Below are 20,633 nucleotides of genomic sequence, written 5' to 3' on the forward strand. Positions count from 1 at the left end.
CCTCCCTGCGGCTCCCTGCGGCCAGCAGCTCTGCAGCACTCTGCTCAGCTCCGCTCCAGGAAGGCCACCTCCTCCCTACCCTCCTCCTCCCCCTCCTCTGCCTGCTGTCACCACTCACCGCTCATAGCCTCGAGGGGGTGGGGACCCCAGGGCTAGACACACCCCACCGTGGCCCCAGAGCTCAGCTGGTCGGACAGACGCACAGTCGGATACAAGGACCCCGGAGCCCCGAGGTGGGCAGTGTGCCAGGGTCCCTCGCAGCCTCCTCAAGGTCAGTGCCAGCTGGGGATGCGGCCATTCTGGGGCCCTGGAGACCTGTGGGGCCCACCCCAGGCTCCTGATTGCAGATCACAGGCCCCAAGGTGGGCTTTACTCCAGGTGCACCTGAGACAGGACCGGGGGAAGGAACCACTCCTGCTTCCACAGGCCGGTCCATGTTGGGGGGTCTAACAGGAAAGGCCCCGGGCTGGGGGCCAGCTCCTCACTGAGGCCTCACTGGGGACACTTCTGCACAGGCCATGGGGAGCTAAAATTGGAAAGTGGCGAGTGGGAGGCAGCTGACAAAGCTATTCCTCGGGCTCTTCACTGTGCTCCGGTTTCAAGCTTCTGCTCCATTAACCTGATCCCCAGGGCCTCCCTCCCCCTACCCTGCTGATGAGGAGGCATACTGGCCCTCAGGCTCCGATGACAGCCCCCTGGCAGCCCCCTGACACGGGCAGGGCAGCAATGGCCTCATCTGAGATTCCAGAGGGGTTCACGGAGAATATCTGGTCTTGAGGGGAGACAAACCCTGTCCCAGGCTCGTCCTGTGGCTTTAATGGGTCCCTTCCCCATTCTGGCCTGTGACCCCCTCCATCTGGGGAGAATGTCAGCTGGGGGGTCCAGAAGAGCTGCCCACAGGGTGGCGAAGGCTGGCCTGTGATTTAAGGGAGGAACTAAGGTGGGAGACAGGGCCCAACTCAGCCCAAGGGGCACCTACACATGTTCCTCTCATTCATTTAGGCCCTGAGTCTGTACCTATGGGTCCCTTAGGAAGACACTGGGCCAGGCTGAAGTAGGGTGGAAAGAGCATAGGTGCTAGCTGAGTTCCCAGGGTTGGCCCAGCAGGACTCCTGGGAACAAGCTGGGTGCTGGCAGGAGGGAGTGGCTAGACTCACCCTGGCCCTTAAACTGATCAGCACCTTGGACAGCAGCCAGCATGCTCCCTGTGCCCTCCTGGCCCTGCCTGGCCCCACACCCACTTCTCCAGGGCACCTTCTCAAATAGCACAGCCTCCAGAACTGGCCAGGACCTGAGACATAGAGCACTGCGGGTGGGACAGTATGCAGACACAGGCAGGGACCAGGGACGAGGCAGGCTAGAGCGCGGGGGGCTTGCTGGGTGTGGGGTCTGCAAAAGATAAAAGGCTGAATGACAGGGTGGGAGGCTTGGTGCTGGGGGCAGGACCTGGGAGGTTACAGGGTCTCAGAGAAGGAAAGGCCACTCAGGGTGTGAGTAGGAGTCAGAGAAGGGGTCTTGGAGAGAGTTTGGCTTTCTTAGGAGCTGAAGGAGTCTCACTGAGGTAGGGGGACCCTGGAGGCCAGAAACCTGATTGAGGTGCTAGAGATAGGGTTTCCTCTCCTGAAAGTTCAAGAGGGCTTTGGCAGGAGTCTTGGCAGAGGGTGGAGACCAATCCATCCGAAAGGTGTGAAGGAGTAAAGGAAGGTGACAAAGGTAGACTGAGTGGAGACTAGACTTTCAAGAACCTTCAGTGAGAGGGGTTGGAACTGGAGCAGCAGTCGGGAGGGGAGGAGTGAAGGGCACACAAGGGTGGGGAAAGTGATGCCGCACTCCCCCAGACCCCAAGGGGTGGATGGAGTGGTCTCTGTTCAGAATGGAGGCCTAGTACCCCTGTGGAGGTCCAGGTGGGGCTGGAGGCTGGGCCCTCACCTGCCTATCTCCCCAGCCCTGTCCAGGCTATGGGCATCAAGACAGCACTGCCTGCAGCTGAGCTGGGTCTCTACTTCCTGGTGCTGAGTGGGTCCCTGGCCTATGCTGGCCGGGGCCTCCTTGAAGCATCCCAAGGTAACAACTGGGCCCTGAGGCAGGGGTGGGATCTGTCTTCCCCTGGGGGCCTCAGGGTTCTAATCAGCAAGGCAAGAAATATATAAGTTCCAGACCTAGAGACATGGACACAGAGCCTGTCCCCCCACATTCATAGACACTCAGAGACACAGAGACCTGGACCCAGATAGATACACACCAAGACCCAGGGCGAGGCTGGGGCAGAACAAGAGACCCACATTCCCCTAACTTCTGCCCTGTTCCCAGAGCTAGACACCTGGCAGACCTGTTCCCCTCTCCCCAGGTGGGGGCAGCCTCGTCCTTGGGGGCAGGCCTGGGAGGGCATGTGAAAGACCCCTTCCACTGAGGCCACGCTCTGTTCTCAGATGGGGCCCACAGGAAGGCCTTCCGGGAGTCTGTGCGACCCGGCTGGGAGTACATTGGCCGGAAGATGGTAGGTCTCCCACATCCCAGGTTCCCTGCTTAGGGTCACCGACCCCTGGCACGTGTCCCCATCCCTAACTCTTGCCCACTCTCCGCTATCCCAGATTTTCTGGCGTCTCACAAAGGGGGTCTCTAGCTTGAGCCTCAGCACCTCAGCTTCTCCACGGCCCCTCCCCAGCCCCACTCACTTAGAAAACAGGTTCATAAGCAGGATGAGCTTCAGCGGGGCCTCCAGCACCACCCTTCCCCGGAACAGGGCAGCAGTGGTAGAGTGTCAGGCACTGTGCTGAGCAGAGGGGGAGAGGGATTTGAGGGACAGTGCTGTCCTCGTGGTGCGCTCATTCCTCCCTTCTTTTCTACCTGGGTACTTCCTTCAGAAGAGACTGCAGGGACCTGGAGCCATTGCTCCTCTTCTAATGCATGAGAAGAACAAGGGATCTGGGAAGGTGCTAGGGCTCTGCCCAGTTGGGGTACCCGCCTGCTGTCCTCCCTCACCCACCCTAACCTTCCTCACCTCCTGTCCCTGGCTGTCCCAGGATGTAGCTGACTTTGAGTGGGTGATGTGGTTCACTTCCTTCCGAAATGTCATCATCTTTGCCCTCTCTGGACACGTGCTGTTTGCCAAACTCTGCACAATGGTTGCCCCCCAGGTGAGCTGAATCTGCCCCCCACCCTCATCAGCTTCTCCTTAGCTGGAAAGGTTGTGGGAAATCTATTTAGGGGTCCTACCCCCAGGAGCATAGGAAAACCATAACCTCACTTCTCCACAGCTCCGCTCCTGGATGTATGCTGTGTACGGAGCCCTGGCTGTGATGGGCACAATGGGCCCTTGGTACCTGCTGCTGCTGCTTGGCCACTGTGTGGCCCTCTATGTGGCCTCACTCTTGGGTCAACCCTGGCTCTGTCTTGGCCTTGGCCTGGCCAGCCTGGCCTCCTTCAAGATGGACCCCCTTATCTCCTGGCAGGTATGCACTGGGGTATTAGAAGGGTACAGGGATAGGATCCCAAGCCTTTTGCTTCATTTAAAGCCGTTGCCTCCCAAGTATCCCCAAGTATTTCCTTCACTTTTCTACCCATCTTCAAGCCTTTGAGTGTGCCCTGACAACCAGGCGGTCACCTGCACTGCAGCACAGGTGTGTCCAGCCGGCCCTCTGTTCTATCACATTGCTGGGATAGAGCAATCGTCAATGTTAACTGGCTCTGGAAGAGGGGAAGGGTGGGACCAGGCTGGGGCCCCCCTGGGAAGCTGGAAAGGGGTTGCTTTTCCCCAGAGGTGTGAGGCCCCCTGGTGAGCTGGCGGCCTGTTCTCTCCCCTCCAGAGCGGGTTTGTAACAGGCACTTTTGATCTTCAAGAGGTGCTGTTTCATGGGGGCTGTGGCTTTACCGTGCTGCGTTGCACCAGCTTCGCACTGGAGAGCTGTGCCCGCCCTGACCGCCGCTACTCCCTAGCCGACCTGCTCAAGTACAACTTCTACCTGCCCTTCTTCTTCTTTGGGCCCATCATGACCTTTGATCGCTTCCACACTCAGGTGAGAGGACATCTTGTGGCCTCCCAGAACAAGGCTAGGTCTCCTTTTTCAGACAGAGGCTCCTATCTCAGGTAGAACTCCCCAGGCAGGCTGTACCCCATCTTCAGGTAGGACCCCAGGATGCAGCCACGTTTCCGCCTTAGACAAGGATCACATGGTGGAGATGTGTGTCTTCTCTCAGACAGGACTCCCAGGCCATGACCGTTCCCCTCCTGCTCAAATGGGGCTCCCAAGACAGGATTGGTCTCCCCTTGTCGGACAGAACCCTCCCCAGACTTCAGGGTGTCTCCACCCTTGGGCGGAATTCCTGGGTGCAGTCTGCCTCCTCCCACCCAGGGGGACCCCCACTGGGGCAGGGCTCCTCACGGCAGACACTTGGCACTCCCCCCAGACATTTTGCATCCCTCCAGGTGAGTGAGGTGGAACCAGTGAGGCCCGAGGGCGAGCTGTGGCGCATCCGGGCCCAGGCAGGTCTCAGCGTGGTGGCCATCATAGCAGTGGACATCTTCTTTCACTTCTTCTACATCCTCACCATCCCCAATGACCTCAAGTTTGCCAATCGCCTCCCAGACAGCGCCCTCGGTGGGTCCCCACATCACCAAGGGTGCAGGAACGGGGACTTATTCTTTGAAATGCCTGGGACTTGACCTTAGCTTTGTCCTATGAGGCTGGAGCAGTATCTCCAACAGCCTGCCCTTCATCAGGGCTGTGATTGATTTTCACAAGTGGAGATGGGGGTCCCCATGGGGAAGGTGGGGCCTGGTGCTCCCCCAGGAAGAGGCAAATTCTCCTTGTGGGCTGCAGGTGGCAAGGACTTCTCCTCTCCCCCAACCTTTGGAGAGAAGTGTCCAGGGGGAAGGCAGGGCTCAGCACCTCCCCTGGGACTTGGGGGTCATCAGGGGAGGCCAAGGTGATGATGGGCCCTGGGTAGTGACAGCACCTTGTCCCCAGCTGGCCTAGCCTATTCAAACCTGGTGTATGACTGGGTGAAGGCTGCAGTCCTCTTTGGTGTCGTCAACACCGTGGCGCGCCTGGACCACCTGGACCCGCCTCAGCCTCCTAAGTGCATCACTGCGCTCTATGTCTTTGGGGAAACGTGAGTACAAGCAGTGGAGGGGGTCACAACCTTGGATGCCCACCGCCCCTGAGCCTCTTCCCATCCTACCATGTCCCCTCCCGCTGTGCCGTGGGAGCTCTGTGTCAGGTGGACTCACACCCTTCTGCTCTTTCCACACAGACACTTTGACCGGGGCATCAATGACTGGCTTTGCAAGTGAGTTGGGGTGAGGGGGTGGCCACAGCTATAGTGCCACATGTCTGGGCAGTGCCAAGATTTACCCATGGTTTTAGAGATTACCCCTAGGCCAGGGAAAGCAAGGAGGGAGCAAGTCTGCCTTAGACGAGGACTAGGTGAGAGACAGGTTTGGACTTGGCTGAGGGACCTGGAAGTGGAGAGAAGGGGCTGGCAGGGGTGGGGGGGCAGAGACACCAGGAGCTGCCATTCAGTACGGGCATCCAAAAGAAGGATATGACTTCTGGGCCCCTATATTCAGCCTGGAAGAATGGGGTGACTTCTAGAGAGAGGTTCTGTTTGAGAAAAATCTAGATGGAATCTGGGGGGGGGGGGCACCATTAGGGAGATCCAGGGAACGTGCCTGGATTTGAGGGCCAGGGACTCAGAGAAGTCAGGAGGGCTTGGTGGAACTGTGGATGTCATGAGGGAGGGTAGTTGTGCTGCAGCCTCGGGAGTGCATAAAACCTGGGGTGCAGGTCGAGGAGAGTTGGGGTCAGCCAATATTGGTCCCACAAGGACTTTGGTTGGAGGGAGAAGGAAGAGCCAGGAGAAGGAACTGAGGAGCAGGAGAAGAATCAAGGCCATGTGACACCCTGGAAGCTTGGGAAGACCATCCAGGCGTGGAGGGGGCCACGGGGCCAGGTGCTGCTGAGGTTCAAGGGAGCTGGAGGCTGAGGATTAGCATTGGGGACATGGAGCTTTTCAGCCTTCCCCTGGGGAGGCAAAGGCAGTGAAAGGGAATCGAGGAACTGTGGGGGAGTGTGTGACAACTTCTGGGAGAAGCCTGGGACTGAAGGAGTAAGACAGAGGGGTAACCAAAGGGAGTTGTGGGGTGTTTTAAAGGTAGGAGGTACTGGGACACCCCTGGTGCTGAGGGGAACTATTCAACAGAAGAGCTGGTAATGCAGGATGGAGGGGCAATTGGTGGACTGAGGTCCTGAGGAGGGAGGAGGTGATGTGTCCACTCTCAGGCAGAGGCCCGCTTTCAGGAGGAAGAAGAGAAGCCACTATAGGCTGAGGAGGCAGCATACAGGCCTTCCTTCCCAAGTGCCCCACCATACTCTCTCATACTTGCAGGAGAGAGAGGGGTGCAGTAGCCATTGCAATGTGGGAGAAGCACCTGCCTATAGAGAGCTCAGCTCCGAGAGGCCAGGTGGGGTTGGAGGTAGTGGGTTTCAGCCTCCAACGTGTGAAGACGTGAGGCTTTCCCTCAGGGCTTAGCTGCGGGGGTGCAGGTCAAGAGAAAGCTGGTAATCGGCTCTCCCAGATGGTCAAGAAGGAAGAATTGAAAAATAAGGGGCTTAAGGTTATTTATAATGATGACTCATTTGAGCATAAGCCTGTTAAAGGGGGTGGTAAAGATGGGAGGGATCAGTGGGATTGAAGAACGAGCTGGGGAGCCAAGTGTCAGAAGGGGTTGGGCAAAAAGTGAGAATTAACAAGGAGTGAAATTTCAAATGGTGCCAGAATTAGGGTCTGACCATGGGAGTGGGTGGCTGAGGTGCCGTGGAGAAGAAACCAATGGAAATGAGGAGGTCAAGGAATGGAGAGGCAGCTTAGTCAATGAGTCTTCCACTGAATTTATTTAACAAATATTTATTGAGCACCTACTGTGTGCCAAGCACTGTTCTAGGCACTGGGGATACAAGCAGTGAATATGGCAAAGACCCTGAAATCATGGCGCTTACAGTCTAGTGGGGGAGAAAAACAGGTAAACCATAAACAGGCAAACAAACATCAATAAGATAATTTTAGAGAGTGGTAAGTGTAAGGGGATAGAATTTGGTTACAGGGTAGAAGCTTCTTTAGCTGGGGTCTGGGCGGCCTTCTGTGAGGAGGTATTTGACTTGAGTGATAAGGAGATGTGTGGGGTGGAGGAGGGTGATGGAATTCCTGGTAGAGGGAACTGCCAGGGCAAAGACTTTGAGACATGAACCAACTGTGTGTGTGTGTGAAGAAGATCAGAAAGACTAATAAGGCAGGCAGAGGGAGGGAGGGAGAAAATGGTGGATCAGAGATGGGGAAAAAGGCAGAAAACCAGCGACAGGGATTCTCTAATATTCTAATTGCCATAGGAAGTCGTGGGGGCATGGTTTAACCATGGAAATGATGTGATCTGAGCTAAGCCTCTGGCTGCTGTGTGAAGGGGCTGGGGGACAGCGGACAAAGGCCAAAGTAGGAAGGCCATTAAGTGGCCTAATCCACCTGGATTCGGATGGGAGGAGGGTAGAAGCTATGAGCAGTGGTCAGGACTGACTGGAGTCAATAGAATTTGCTGGTTTGGATGTGAGTGAAGAGGGAAACTGAGAATCCAAAATGGTACCAGGGCTTGTAGTAACTGAAGGGATGATGGAGATGGGGATGGAGCTGGTTTGGGCAGAGAGGGGGGGAATCAGTCATTCAAGTGAGATGTCTAGAAGCAATTGGAGACACAAATCAAGATAGAGACTGGGCTAAACAAGCAGATTTGGGGGTCATCAGCATAGAGACAGTGTTCAAAGTCTTGAGTCTGAATGAGATCTTTGGAGGAGTGAATGAACACAGCTAGAGAAGATACAAGGTCCAAGGCTGAGCCCTCTGCAATTTGGAGTTGGGCAGAGGAAAAGCAGTCACCTAAGTCCAAAACATTGTCTCGTCCCCAGGATGACAGCAGGAGGAGGGCTGCCCCTGTTGTGCATCCTCTCTGCTGGCCTCACACCTGTCCTTTCCCACCCTCCCACGGGCCTCTGCTTTCATCTTTTCTGTAGATATGTGTATGACCACCTTGGTGGGGAACACTCTGCAGTGATCCCAGAGCTGGTGGCCTCAGTGGCCACATTTGCCATCACCACTCTGTGGCTTGGGCCTTGTGACATTGTCTACTTGTGGTCATTCCTTAACTGCTTTGGCCTCAACTTTGAGCTGTGGGTACAGAAGCTGGCAGAGCACGGGCCTCTTGCACAAGTTGAGGTAAGCAGGGGAGGTCTGGGACTGGGATGGGCTGAGATTGGTAGGGTCGCCTTGCAGGACAGGGTGGCACTGCTGTTTTCTGGAGGTGTCCAGACACACTTGATCTCCAGCCTAGAACTTTCTCACCACCGCCTTCCAGATTGTCAGGGCAATGGCTTGTCCTGTGGGAATCTGTCCCTTTCTTCCTTCTGTGGATCAGGCCCAATACATGGAGGCCTGGCCTTGTTTGCCAGTTCTTATCCTCTCCCCAGGACTCAGTTTCCCCATGTTTAATAATGATGAAGAATTGGCCTGGGATTCCCAGACACCGTCAATATCCCCAGGATAAGTGGCCCTGTAGGCCAGGCCATTGACCAACCATGTCCTCTTTCCTTTGGGCCTCTCACCTTGCTGCCAATGCTCTCCTGAACTGGGCAGGCCCGTCTGTCAGAGCAGATGTCCCGTAGGGTCCGGGCTCTTTGTGGGGCCATAAACTTCTGGGCCATCATCATGTACAACCTTGTGAGCCTGAATAGCTTCGAGTTCACAGAATTGGTCGCCCGACGTCTGCTACTTACAGGTGAGAGATGGGTTTGGGATATATCAACCTCAAGGACTGTGACCTTCTAAAATGCTCCTTCCATACCCCAATACCCCAGGGACTCGGCAAAAAGGGCCATCCAATGGGGAGAGGGATGGGAAGAGAAAAGTCATTGCGGATGGGCTGCTGTGGGCACTGATGACTCCTTCCCCAACAGGGTTCCCCCAGACCACACTGGCCATCCTGTTTGTCACCTACTGTGGTGTCCAGCTGGTGAAGGAACGTGAGCGAACCCTGGCACTGGAGGAGGAGCAGAGGCAGGACAAAGAGAAGCTAGAGTAGGTGGGAGGAGGCTCCTGGGTCCCAGGCCCAGGCGGGGCCAGACAGGGCCTCATTGACAGAATAAAAGACTTTTCTACCACAGTTGGGCTGTTCCCTTCCCCTTGTTCCCAGCAATCCCCTGGCTCCTTGTCCATCATGGCTGAAGAGCTGGAGTTTCCAGGTCTCAGGGAGGGGGTCCCACACAGTGTGAAAGGGACAGCACATGAGGGGAAGACCTCCCACCTTGACAACCCAAAAGCAGAATATTAAGGCCCGAAATTTCAAACCACCTGATTATTGACTCTTGGAGAACCTGATTTCAGACCCTGAACTACTCACTTAGAAGGTATTTTATTCTTCTTGAAGAAGGAGACGTACCCACACTGCAAGCTGCACTTGATGGGGACACTCCCATCAGATAGGCAAGTGGACCGTGTCCTGTGGGAAACTTTACCTGCACACATGGCCAGACTTGGGGCATGACCATGACACAGCCTTGGATACCCCCCTGTGATAATGGCTTATGAGCCAAGAGGACCCAGGGGAAATATGATGGCCCTGGAGGGGCCCTGAGTTTCTCCTCCCTGCCTGAAAGGCTAACACTGGGCAGCAATAGCCCTTCTCTGGCTGAAGCAGCCCCTCGGGCACCATAACCGGATCCAGGTGGGCTCTTGCCTCTCCCAGCCTCCTCCCTAGAACCCCACAAGGTCAGGACTGTGAGGGCTGTGGGATGGGAGGGGTTCTTAGTTAGGTCCCTCTAGGCTGGTCACATCTTAGTCAGGCGCAGCACATTGAGCCGCACAGGTAGGAAGGTGGCGCCGGCTGCATAGGCGATCTCCCGCAGGACGCCCTCCCACTTCTCCTCCTCCTCGTTATATCTGGGGTGGGGGAAAGAGTGGGGACAAGGGTGAAGAGCTTCATCAGCTGAGTCCAAAATGGGACCCAGCAGGGAGGATTGGCTGGGTACACTACACCCATCTCCAGGAAGTGTACCCCAGCCCAGGTCTATCTCTAGATACCTGGAAATTCCCATGCTCTTGGAAGGGGGCCTCCCAAAGAGTCACCACCAAGAAAATCCACCCCATAATCCAGAGCTACCTCCTCAGGAAAGGCCACCTCTCCAGGGTTCCCACACTCCTCAAAATCCACATCCCTCCAGGAAGATCTACACTGGCCCCCTACACACACACCAACCCTGTCCTCCCGAGAGTTCTGTATTCAACATTCCAGAAGTCCCTCATCCTCCACTCCCCTAGCAGCCCTACTCCTCCAGAGGCCATTTGCAGCACCAAGTGACTGAAGGTTCAAGTATGCCCCAGGTGGCTGAGCCTCTTCCACCTACCCCCATGAAGGACCAGCCATGGGAAGCAATGGCTGAGAGGCTGGGGTCCAACTATTTCCTAGTCTTGGCCTCCCTCTCTTCTAGACCAAGCACCCAGAAAATGGGGGTGAGAGGCGTGGCTGCTACTTGGGCCCTGTGTCTGTGGGTCTGTACCCTAAGCTGAGGGTCAGCTCCCATCTGCAGCACTGCTGGAGCTCCTCCGTGGGGCAGGTACCACATGTGCAAACCTAGACCCACTGGTGAGAAATGGGGCAAGTGGGGTGTGTTTGTTATTCCTTCCCCCAAGATTCCCTGGAAGAGGGATCAGCTTTGCCCACACATGAGCTTACCAGGCTGTGGGGGATCAGCCCTGCTCAGAATTTCCCCCTTGATTCCTTGGGGCCAGGCTCACCTCCAAATGTCGTTGAGCTCTGTGGGGACCAATTCTCCGGACTCAGTCTCCAGTGTGGCAAAGCCACCAATGGCATAGAGGGTGCCCACCAGGCTAATCAGGCTGAGTGAGCTGCGCTCCTGTGGAAAGGCCTCGAAGGGTGCCCACCTGTGGCAGTGGGGTGAGAAGGTGCATCACCTAGGGGGCCTGTCCCTGCTATCCCGGTGCTCCCAACTCCAGCTGCACCCTTTGAAATCTGAGTCATAGCCTCTCACACTTCCAGGGCAGCTTCCTGTTTCCCGACTTTCTTGGGTGCCTGCCCGGTGCCCCTGCCTGGGCCTCAGCTCATCCCAACCCTGTTCTCCCGGCCCCTCTGGTTTCACCTCCTCCCCCAATCTCTTGCTCCTCCCTTTTCCCTTCCTTGCCCCCTTGTCATTTATCCAACTGGCCCAGCAAAGTCCCCCATGGATCTCCCATGTCCCTCTTCTCTCCTGAACTAACTCCTGGCTGCTAACTCAGGATCCCAGCCCCCAGCAGGCCCCCGGAACTGCCCTGGACACATTCCCCTGGCTTCTCAGTGGCCATTTAAGCCCCTGTTCCCTTGCACTCCTGTCCCCCTCTTCTTCCCTCACAACCTAACTGTTCTCACTCCCTGGCTCCTGCAGCTGGGCCTTCATTCCCACCCTCCAAAAGCCCCATCCACCCCAGGGCTGTAAAATCCAGGGCCCACGGCCTGCCATTACAGAGGTGACTGTCCTCACCTCCTGCCTCTCCAGGGTCAGCTTCTCTTACTCTTCCTGGATAATCATCTCTCCCATCATTCCTTGGGGCTTGGACCTCTGCTCCTGCCATGGGCACTCCCCCTCCTTATGAAGTTTGTCCCCTCTGTACTCTTGGGCCCTCAATCTCTCTCTCTACCTCAGCCCTCTTTCTGCCCCTGTAGGCTCCTCCTGGACAGCCTCAGGCAGGCACCTCAAGTCCACATGTCCTGTCTGGACCTTCACTCTTGCCATCTAAACCCCAATGTTTCCCCAACAAATGGCCTCCCATTCTCACTCAAAAGCATCCACTTCTTTCTTGCCCCAACATCCAGATCATCACTATGCCCTCCTTCTTTCATCTCCTAAACCCTTGCTACTCAGAGGGTGGTCCCTAGACTTGCAGCACCAACATTACCAGGGTATCCTTAGAAATACAGGCCCCTCCCCATATCTGAAATCCAGAATCTGCATATTAACATGACACTAGGGAGATTTCTGGTATTACAGCCAGAGAGGCCCTGGCCTAAGTCCTCCAGTGGCTCCTCCCCACTGCACCCCAGTTCCAGGCTCCAGGCTTCCATTACCTCTTGCTACAGCTGCACCCCGCACCCCTCAGGCCCCCTTTCCTCCTAGAAAATCCCTGATCTGCTTTCCACATAAGCTGCCCCAGGCATGTTAGAAAAACAGGTGAGTTTAAAACCCATCAAAGGCATTTCATTAGTCTCAGAATAAAGTGTCTCAGCCCTTCTGGTCACCTACCCGGCCCCAGAACTGGCTTCTCCCACTATTGCTGGCTGAGCCCAGCTGGAGGTCAGCTCCATTTTTTCTTTCCTGATATCCCAGCAGGGCAGCTCCTGCCTCCCTCACTGGTCTTTCACTAGCACAAGGCCATTGCCTGGTAGGAGTCTCTGAGTGAGGAACCTGGTATCCCTTGTCTCCTGGGAGCTCCACCTGGGAGCTCCCTCCTGCAGACCCTGCCGCCCATAAACCTGCCCTACCTCATGGGGAAGTCCCCTCCCCACCTATCTGCTGATCAGAGAAGGACTACCGTGGGGATGTTCCAAATCAACAGCAGGGACCCAAGACAGGGGCTATGACTCCTGCCAGGACAGACACAGGGAGGGCTGACATAGGCCCAAAGCCACATACTTGTCATCTGCGATGCTGTACACCTCCGAGGAACTGGTCAGTCCTGTGTCGGTGACCCCCGCTGCCACAAAAATGCGGCCATCGTGGACGGTGGCCCCAAAGAGCGAGCGGGCAGTCTGCATGGGTGCCAATTCCTTCCACTCGAATTTCTTGGGGTCATAGACGCACATCTTGTTCAGGCACTTCCTGTGGGGTGGATGGATGAGTGCGTATTAGGGAGGCCTGAATACAGCCTCCCCGCCCTTGGCCGCCTCCCAGGACAGTGGGGACAAACCTCCAACCTCAGGAGAATTCTGCTTTCGCTGGAACCTACAACTCTGCTGAAGCAGACACGCTCGGGGACCCAGCCTCACCTGTCGCTGCCTTTGCCACCAATGACGTAGACGAGGTCCATATAGGAGAGAACAGCGTGGCCATACACTGCGTATGGCAGAGGGTCCGATTCGCCCCATTTGAAGGACCTAGAGCGGACGCAAGGGGCGGTGCCCGACTCAAGGGTGCGCCCAATCCGGGCCTTTGGTTCACCCTCCCACCCAACACTCACTCGGGGTGCACCCAAAGCATTCCAGGAACTCCCCTTGGGCCCCACCCACCTACGCCCCTGCCCGGGACTCGCCTCCTCTGCCCCTCCCAGCGGTCAGCGACTGTATGGGACAACGGGCTCCCACCTCGATGCACAGCTCCTCCCCAGGACCCGGCCCGCCCCAGCCCACGCTCACAGCCGGTCGTAGCACAGGACCGAGTCCAGGCTGCTCTCCCCATCCTTGAGCTCTCGGCCGCCGACCACGTAGATGGAGTTAAGAGCCTCTCCCAGACCAAAGAGGCAGCGCGGAGAAGGCAGCGGCGGCATGCCCAGCCACTCCGAGTCCAGGTGGTCAAACTGTGGGCGGGGCGTCCAGTCAACCACCGCCCACCCCGCTCCCGCCCCCGGCCCAGCCCAGCCCCCTCGGGTCAGAAAGGAGTAGGGATTCCCTGCGGGCCAACGCAGTCTGGAGGCGGCCCTGGAGGCGGTGCCCCTCTGCCATCCCATCATTGGGCAGAGAGCAGCCGAGAAGTAGCACCAAAATGGGGCACCAGGGCACAGAACTGAGGAGAAAGGTCCGACAGTGATCTTGGCCCTTCCTTAGTGCCATTTCTTCTTCGAGGCCTGCCTGCCCTCTGCTCTGGAAACTTCAAAGTAACCCTACCTCCTTAAAAACATCCTTAAAATCTACAATCTTCAGCCCTGTCGACCTCCATATTCTTATAATAAAGATACTAGTGGCTCATCTTATTGGAACGTTTTCTGAGAGCTGAGGGCTGTGCTGATGAGCACTTTCATTAGCATCGTTAACCTTCAAACAACCTTATCAAGCAGGAAGAATAATTCCTATTGACAAACAGAGGCTCAGTGAAAATAAACAGTGACTTCACTGCTGGCCTGGCTGGTGGAGCTGCCCCTCACAACCATGATTAGGCCCCATGGAAGCCAGTGAGCTTAACCGTGGCACCAGGATTCCCTCACCCCCTCAGCTTTCTATATCCCAGTCCTGTCTCTGTCCCTTGCTCACCGTTCTGTGATCAGGAATACTGCCACCTTCCCTTTTCCATCTCCAAATTCCACCCAACTAGAAAGGCTCAAACCTATACTGCTAGTCTCCAGGAAATTCTTTCTGCCCCCTGAGATTCCAGAGTAACAACCCCCTACTTGGACTGACCATTCCACTGTCCTGATCCTCCCTCAGTCTGTTTCCTCATTTGTACAATGAGAGGATTAGGCAGGATGGTCGATCTAGGACACTATGTGTTTCATAGGCCAAGTCCTGTCCCACGACTTGCAAATGCTCATGCAAATGCTCCTCCCTACACTGGCCTTGCTCCTCCTATTCACTATGCCTGAACCCAACCACTGTGTAGGGCTAGAACTCCCAATATGCTCCAATCTGGACCTAACATCCATCTGGAACGGAGATACCAAAGTTGTGCAGCTGCCTATAACTGTCTTCAACTTTCAGGCAAGTGGATGTCAATAAACATCCCTGGTCTACTATCTCACTCTAGACGCAGTAAAATGCCCTCAAGTAGACACAGACCTCTCCTGGGCCCCAAAACTGCCCCTCAGTGCCCAAACCCAGCACTAGCTGGTCCCTCCCAAGATCAGCCAGGCACCTGCAGGAAGTAAGCACTCATGGGGTCCTCTTTGTTGTCCTCGTTGTAGAAGAGGCCCCCAGCCACAAAGACCTGGTTCTCCTTGGTGACCAAGCTGACATGGTTCTTGGGGATCTGAGTGGAGAGAGAGGCACAGTAGCACTCGTTGGCTGCTGGATCATAGGCCACTGCACCCTCCTCACTGATCATGAAAATGAGGTCCTGCAGGAACATGCCAAAGCGGAGTGTGTCATTGAGAATCCCAGGCAGGACACGTTCATCCTCTTCATCCTCCCCTGTCTTGGCTTCATTTGAGCCCTTGTCAGCCTCCTTGGTCCCAGCAGTCTCCTTCCCCTTGTCTTTCTTCTTCTTGCGCAGCATGGTGATGCGGCCTTCGTGTGCATCCTTCACCATCTGTACCTTGCGAAGCAACTCCGGCTGGGCACGCACGAGAGGGTGGCGCTCCACGCGGCTCTCCAAGAAGGCGCGAGGCAGCAGGCGGCAGCGCACGCTCTCGAAAACCGTGGGCAGCGCGCGCTGGCGCTCTGCTTGCGCCTCGGCGTCACCGCTGCCAGCCCACCGCATCACCGCCTCGAACACCGCCTCCTCCTTCTCCACATTGAGGCCGTCGCTGGAAATGATGGCTATGAGCTCATCGGCCGAAAGCCCAAGGAAATCGGCGTCGCGCGCCACCAGCGTGAAGCGCGAGCAGATGAAGTCGCGGGCAGCCACCGCCAGGCGGGCACAGTCGAGTAGTAGGCCGAGACGGAAGACGGCCAGGCAGTTGGCTAGGCACAGGCGCTTCTGCAGGAAGGACACACAGATGGTGAAGATGGACGGGATCTGGAAGCGGTGCGCTGCGGCGAACAGATCCTGCACGCTTGCCTCATCCAGCGCGATCTCTGACGTGTACAGGTAGTTCAGCACCTGGGCCACCACGTCTGGGGATACATCCTCCAGGCGCAGTTCGCCAGCGGTCTCTGGTTCAGCCAGGAAGCGTCCCCGGAAGTAAGGGCTGCAGGCGGCCAGCACCAGACGGTGGCACGGGAACTCGCGCTCTCCTGCCCGCACCACACAGTCCAGGAACTTGCCGTGGTCCAGCATGTCCTTGAGCCCATCCTGCAGGAGCGTCTGCTGGTACAGCCGCTGTTCCTCCGCTTGTTCCAAGCCCAGAGTCATGGTGGGGGCCCTTAGTGCCAAGTGTTCCTCTCTGCACCCCTGATTTTCTGCTGGGCAGCCCTCAGACTGCGCAGCTGTCCTCACAGGGCTATATATAAAGGTGGCCCTGGCTTGTAAGATGAGCTGCTGGGCCTCCTGCACATGACGCACAGGAGACAGCTGGACAGAGGCCCCTCCTGGAACAGCCTTGACTCAGCCCTGGGGGCTCATGGGGCAAGGGTGAGGTGTTTGGAGAAGCCTTGACTCAACCCTGGGGGCTCATGCTGCAAAGGTGGGTGTTTGGGCTTTCCTGGAAAGATGTGGGCTTTCCTGGAAAGATGTGGGCTTTCCTGCCTCATTTCCAAAAAATGCACATCCAGACCTTGACTCTGGATTTCTTGGTCTGGAGATTCCTCAAGGAAAGAGGGTGGCTCAAGCTGTGACTCTGGGAGAATGGGGAAGCATGAGAGCCTCTCTTTAAGGGTCTCCCTTTCTTCTTGCCTTTTGGGCCTGGGCACTCTCTGTACTTCCACCTCCCTCTCTGGAGCATATCTAACTCTGGAAAACCCTGGACCCAACGTGTTTTCTGCTCCAAGAACCTGGGTGTGGAATTTCACCTATAAAATGGGAAGACCTTTTCCTTTTTTCTTCCCCAACTCTGAGATCCTCCTGCTTTGAAGATTGCCACCATTTTCCTGTGGAGCTAGAGACAGGATGGATTTCTCTGTTAAGCGTTTGTTTTCCCTCCCATACAATGAGAAGATAGAGAATTAGACTCTAAGGGATCTCAGTCCAGTCTGATGAGTGTTGGAAGCACCGAGGTCCTGTGTTCCTTGGAGTGCACAGATGGTTTTTAGCATTCTAAGGGGTCAGGCATGCTAGAAAAACTTCTCCCTAGGATCTACTATTCTAGGTGTTTAGACATAGGGGTTTGACATTCTAAGGGAGTGTCATTGTGAATTCTATTGTCAAAAGAGTAATTCCTAAATCTTTAATATTCCAGGACTTTGGCTGTTGGGCTCATTTTCCTTGGTCTCCACTAGGCTTGTCCTTTCCTGCCCCCACTTGTGCTCTAAGGCATCAGTGTTGAGACCCAGGACAGTCAGCCTCAATGCCCACCCTACTCCTGATCATCCTTTCCCCCCACAGCACAAGCGCACACGCGCATACACACACACACACACACACACACACACACACACACACCACCAAGATTAACTTGTTCCCAAATTGCCGGAGGCTGCAGCTGTAGGTTAAATTTAGCCTCAGGACACTGGTATGAACTGTTATGGGGCACTCCCCCATCATTCCTCTGAGTCATTTGTTTATAACCTTGTGCTTGGCAGGGGGATAGGAGAGAGGACCTCAGGCTGGGCCAGGATTGAGTCACCTCCCCTTTTGTGATCTCTGAAATGCCACTGCCTGTCCCTTCTGAGCAGTGCATCTGACCATCACTCACATCACCAGCAGGTCCCAGAGGGGATCCTTTCTACCTTGTTAAAAGTGCAAGGGTTCACTCAGGGAGGACCTGTGGTGAGCCCCCAACCCAGCCTTGGACTGAAAAGCCTTTCTAGCAAGCACTGTCAGTGAGGAGACTAGGCTTTAAAGGCTCAGCATTTTAGCCAAGTCACACAATGACCATATGACTGACTCAGGATCTAAAGCAGATCTGCCCACCTCTGAAGGCTGGGGGAATCCTTTTCTACAGTGCTGCTTCCCAAGATTAACAAAAATCTCCAGTAATCATGACCTTATTTTCCTCTTATATATCCAAGATCAAAGGTACTGACTAAAGAATTCACTTAATCTTATCAAATGACTTAATGAGGTATTTTTAGAGAATGATGAATCCCATAGTGCTCACTCCCTAGGAGGCGTTCCACTAGAATATTTATATGTGACTTGCACATTCATTCTTCGAGAACCTACTGTGCACTGTTCTAAATGAGCAGTGAATGAATTGGGCAGGAATTTCTGTCTTTATGGAACTTGCATTTGTTGGGAGTGGATCTTAAGAGGGGACAGCAACACATAAAAAAATTGATTTAGGACTTTGAATGGTGAAGACTGCTGTGGAGACAAGTGATACAGAGAAGGGAACGTGGGGAGCAATAGATTGAAGTCGTAGAAATTTACATGGAGGACTCGAGGTAGACTCCCTGAAAGGACTCCATTTGGTTAGGTTCAAACCATAGAGGTTTCCAGGCAGAGGAAGCAACATCCTGAGGCAGGAGAGCACCTGGTGTTTTCCAGGAAGCCAGTGGGGTTGCAGCGGTGAATGAGGAGAGAGGTAGGAGGAGACTGGGGAAGAGGTGAGGGTGGAGACGTCAGGTAGGGCTGTTATGGTTTGGATGTGGGGTGTCACCCAAAAGCTCACATGTGAGACAGTGAAAGGTTTGGAAGAGAAACGATTGTGTTAAGCCTTAACCTAACCAGTAAATTAATCCCTGATGGGATTAACTGGGTGGTGACTGGAAGCTGGTGGGATGTGGCTAGATGAAGTAGTTCATGGGGGTGTGGCTATGGGGTATATATTTTGTATCTGGAGTGTGGAGTCTCTCTCTCTCTCTCTGCTTCTGATCATCATGTGAACCATTTCCCTCAACCATAGTCTTCTACCATGATGTTCTGCCTTACCTCAAACCCAGATGAATGGAGCCAGCCTTCAATGGACTAAGATCCCTGAAACTGTGAGCCCTCAAATAAACTCTTCCTCCACTAAAATTATTCTGGTTGGGCCAGGCACGATGGCACATGCCTGTAATCCCAGCAGTTCAGGAGGCTGAGGCAGGAGGATCTCAAGTTTAAAGCCAGCCTCAGCAAAAGCAAGGGACTAAGGAACTCAGTGAGACCCTGTCTCTAAATAAAATACAAAATAGGGCTGGTGATGTGGCTTAGTGGCCGAGTGCCCCCGTGTTCAATCCTCGGCAGCCCCCCACCACCACCAAATTGTTCTGGTGGGGGCTTTTCGTCACAGCAGCAAAAAATCTGACTAAAACAAGGGCCATGTGAGCCACTGTGAGGACTTTGGGTTTTTTTCCCTGAATGAAATGGAGATCCACTGTTTATTTTAGATTATAATTATAGAAAATGCAGAAACATATAAAAGTAGAGAGAATGGTATTCTGACCTCTTGTGTACCTGTCACCCTGCTTCAGCAACTATCAAGTCATTGCTTGATATGTCCTTATATGTCCTCCTAAAGATTATGTTGGAGGCTTAGTCCTCAGTGTGGTGGTGGACTTTAAGAGGTGGAGCAGGGTGTAAATCATGGATGGTAATGAGATCTGACCTTAGAGATTTTTTGGGGGGTGGGTTGCAAATAAATCCTTGGTTTCTTTTTCTTTTTCTTTTTTTTTTCTTTTTTTTTTTTTTTTTGGCTTTTTTTTTCCCCCCAGTAGTAAGGGTTGAACCCAGGGCCTCACACACATTAGGTGAGTGCTCTACCACAGAGCTACAACCCCAGCCCCTCCCCTTTTATAATTTTATTTTCTGATTTCAAGACAGGGTCTCACTAAGTTGCCCGGGCCGGGCTCAAACTCTCCATCCTCCTTTCATGGACGTAATGCCTTACTCATTTTCATGGAACCTACTCAACACTGCTTCTGACCTACACTCTCATTTGATAGAAGTGAAGAAAGTCTCCCAGTTAATGATGGCATATTAAATTCACACATTTCTTTTGCTTCTTCCTGGAACTTTACTACAATTAAAGTAGAGGAATCAAAAGAAAAAAAAATACATAATGGGAACTCCCAGGACTTACTAACCAGCAACACACCATAGACTGTGGAAAGTGGGCGATTTGTGAAGAGCAGCTTACCACCTGAGAGCAATGGAAACTCAGGTGTAACCCCTACCTTCATTAGAACCCCCAGAGCCTGAAAGTAAAGGCCAGAGCCTGAAAGTAAAGAAGGCTGAAAACAGGAGGATTGGTTTTAAGATATGTTAAGAAGCAGTGAGACACAACACACACCAAAAGCACCTGGGCAGAGCTAAAGGTTTCATTTCTAGAGAAGACAAACTAGAGAGCCCTTGACAGACACCCAGGAGGGATGGCTGTGGCCGTATCATGTGAAAACAGAACAATCACGAGTGGAAGGCGAGTGACTCACCCGAGACAGAGATTCAACCAAGAGATTTATTGGGGGGATGCCCGGAAAGGAGAGGCAGAGGGCAGAGAGAGGAGAGGAAGGAAGAGAAAGAGAGTAGAGAAAGAAGAGGAAGAGGGCAGAGACAGAGAGCTTGCAAGCTTGGGCTTAAGAAGGGTTGCCTAGGAGACGTGGCGGGTGCTGATTGGCAGGGTGACTCAGGAACAGCGATCAGACACGGTGTCCTGCTGGGATTGGTTGAGAAAACTTTTGAATTTGGCGCTCTTTGGCTTGGCGCTCTTTGGCTTGGCGCCCTTTGGAGAAGAGGGTGAGGGGACCAGAGACTTATTTCCCCCACTGGGAGACACTGGGCAGACTTGCCTAAGGAAGCTCCTTTGGCCGTCAGGCAGCACCAGCAGGAGCCAGTGTGAGCCACAGCACCCTCAGATAAACCAAGCAAGTGAAAGCAACGTTACACAGGTTCTGACAATTAAATCTTCATTTGAATCTTAGCCCACAAGCATAGGCTGGGACC

General features: G+C 54.5%; 4 protein-coding genes across 12 annotated transcripts in view; 2 read left to right on the plus strand and 2 right to left on the minus strand.

The window, feature by feature from the left end:
• The window catches only part of LOC308644104 (uncharacterized protein), a 59,900-nt gene extending 59,642 nt beyond the window's left edge, over positions 1–258 (minus strand). For all 4 annotated transcript variants that reach the window (XR_014020892.1, XR_014020893.1, XM_081284832.1 and 1 more), the window contains exon 1: positions 119–258. Coding sequence is in view for 2 of the 4 variants with exons in the window: in XM_081284832.1 (XP_081140958.1) it covers positions 119–125 (7 nt within the window). In the remaining 2 variants the exon portion in view is untranslated. The remainder of the gene's footprint in view (positions 1–118) is intronic.
• HHATL (hedgehog acyltransferase like) lies at positions 118–9,202 on the plus strand. 6 transcript variants are annotated; one of them, XM_081284813.1, is made up of 12 exons: positions 119–271; positions 1,946–2,064; positions 2,430–2,497; positions 3,024–3,137; positions 3,258–3,452; positions 3,807–4,016; positions 4,427–4,598; positions 4,968–5,112; positions 5,254–5,289; positions 8,058–8,259; positions 8,677–8,818; positions 8,997–9,202. In XM_081284813.1, the coding sequence occupies exons 2-12, from the start codon at positions 1,959–1,961 to the stop codon at positions 9,119–9,121; spliced, it is 1,515 nt and encodes a 504-aa protein (XP_081140939.1). In that variant the 5' UTR covers positions 119–271; positions 1,946–1,958; the 3' UTR covers positions 9,122–9,202. The 6 variants fall into 6 exon arrangements, with proteins under 6 accessions (XP_081140942.1, XP_081140939.1, XP_081140937.1 ...); XM_081284816.1 differs by lacking the exon at positions 8,677–8,818 and having other exon boundaries at positions 118–271; XM_081284811.1 differs by lacking the exon at positions 8,997–9,202 and having other exon boundaries at positions 120–271; positions 8,058–8,902.
• Positions 9,203–9,432: 230 nt separating this feature from the next.
• Positions 9,433–16,100, minus strand: KLHL40 (kelch like family member 40). Its single transcript, XM_081284810.1, has 6 exons — positions 14,871–16,100; positions 13,442–13,602; positions 13,076–13,183; positions 12,723–12,908; positions 10,834–10,980; positions 9,433–9,978 (listed from the first exon to the last, which is right to left on the minus strand). Exons 1-6 carry the CDS (start codon positions 16,026–16,028, stop codon positions 9,867–9,869), a joined length of 1,872 nt encoding a protein of 623 aa, XP_081140936.1. The 5' UTR covers positions 16,029–16,100; the 3' UTR covers positions 9,433–9,866.
• Positions 16,101–16,163: 63 nt separating this feature from the next.
• The window catches only part of LOC308644102 (uncharacterized protein), a gene marked incomplete at its 5' end in the record, with an annotated part of 42,599 nt that continues 38,129 nt past the window's right edge, over positions 16,164–20,633 (plus strand). Inside the window, one exon of the transcript XR_014020890.1 lies at positions 16,164–16,299. The remainder of the gene's footprint in view (positions 16,300–20,633) is intronic.

This window comes from Spermophilus citellus, assembly GCF_964194105.1.
Source record: "Spermophilus citellus genome assembly, chromosome: 3".
Taxonomy (NCBI): Eukaryota; Metazoa; Chordata; class Mammalia; order Rodentia; family Sciuridae; genus Spermophilus; species Spermophilus citellus.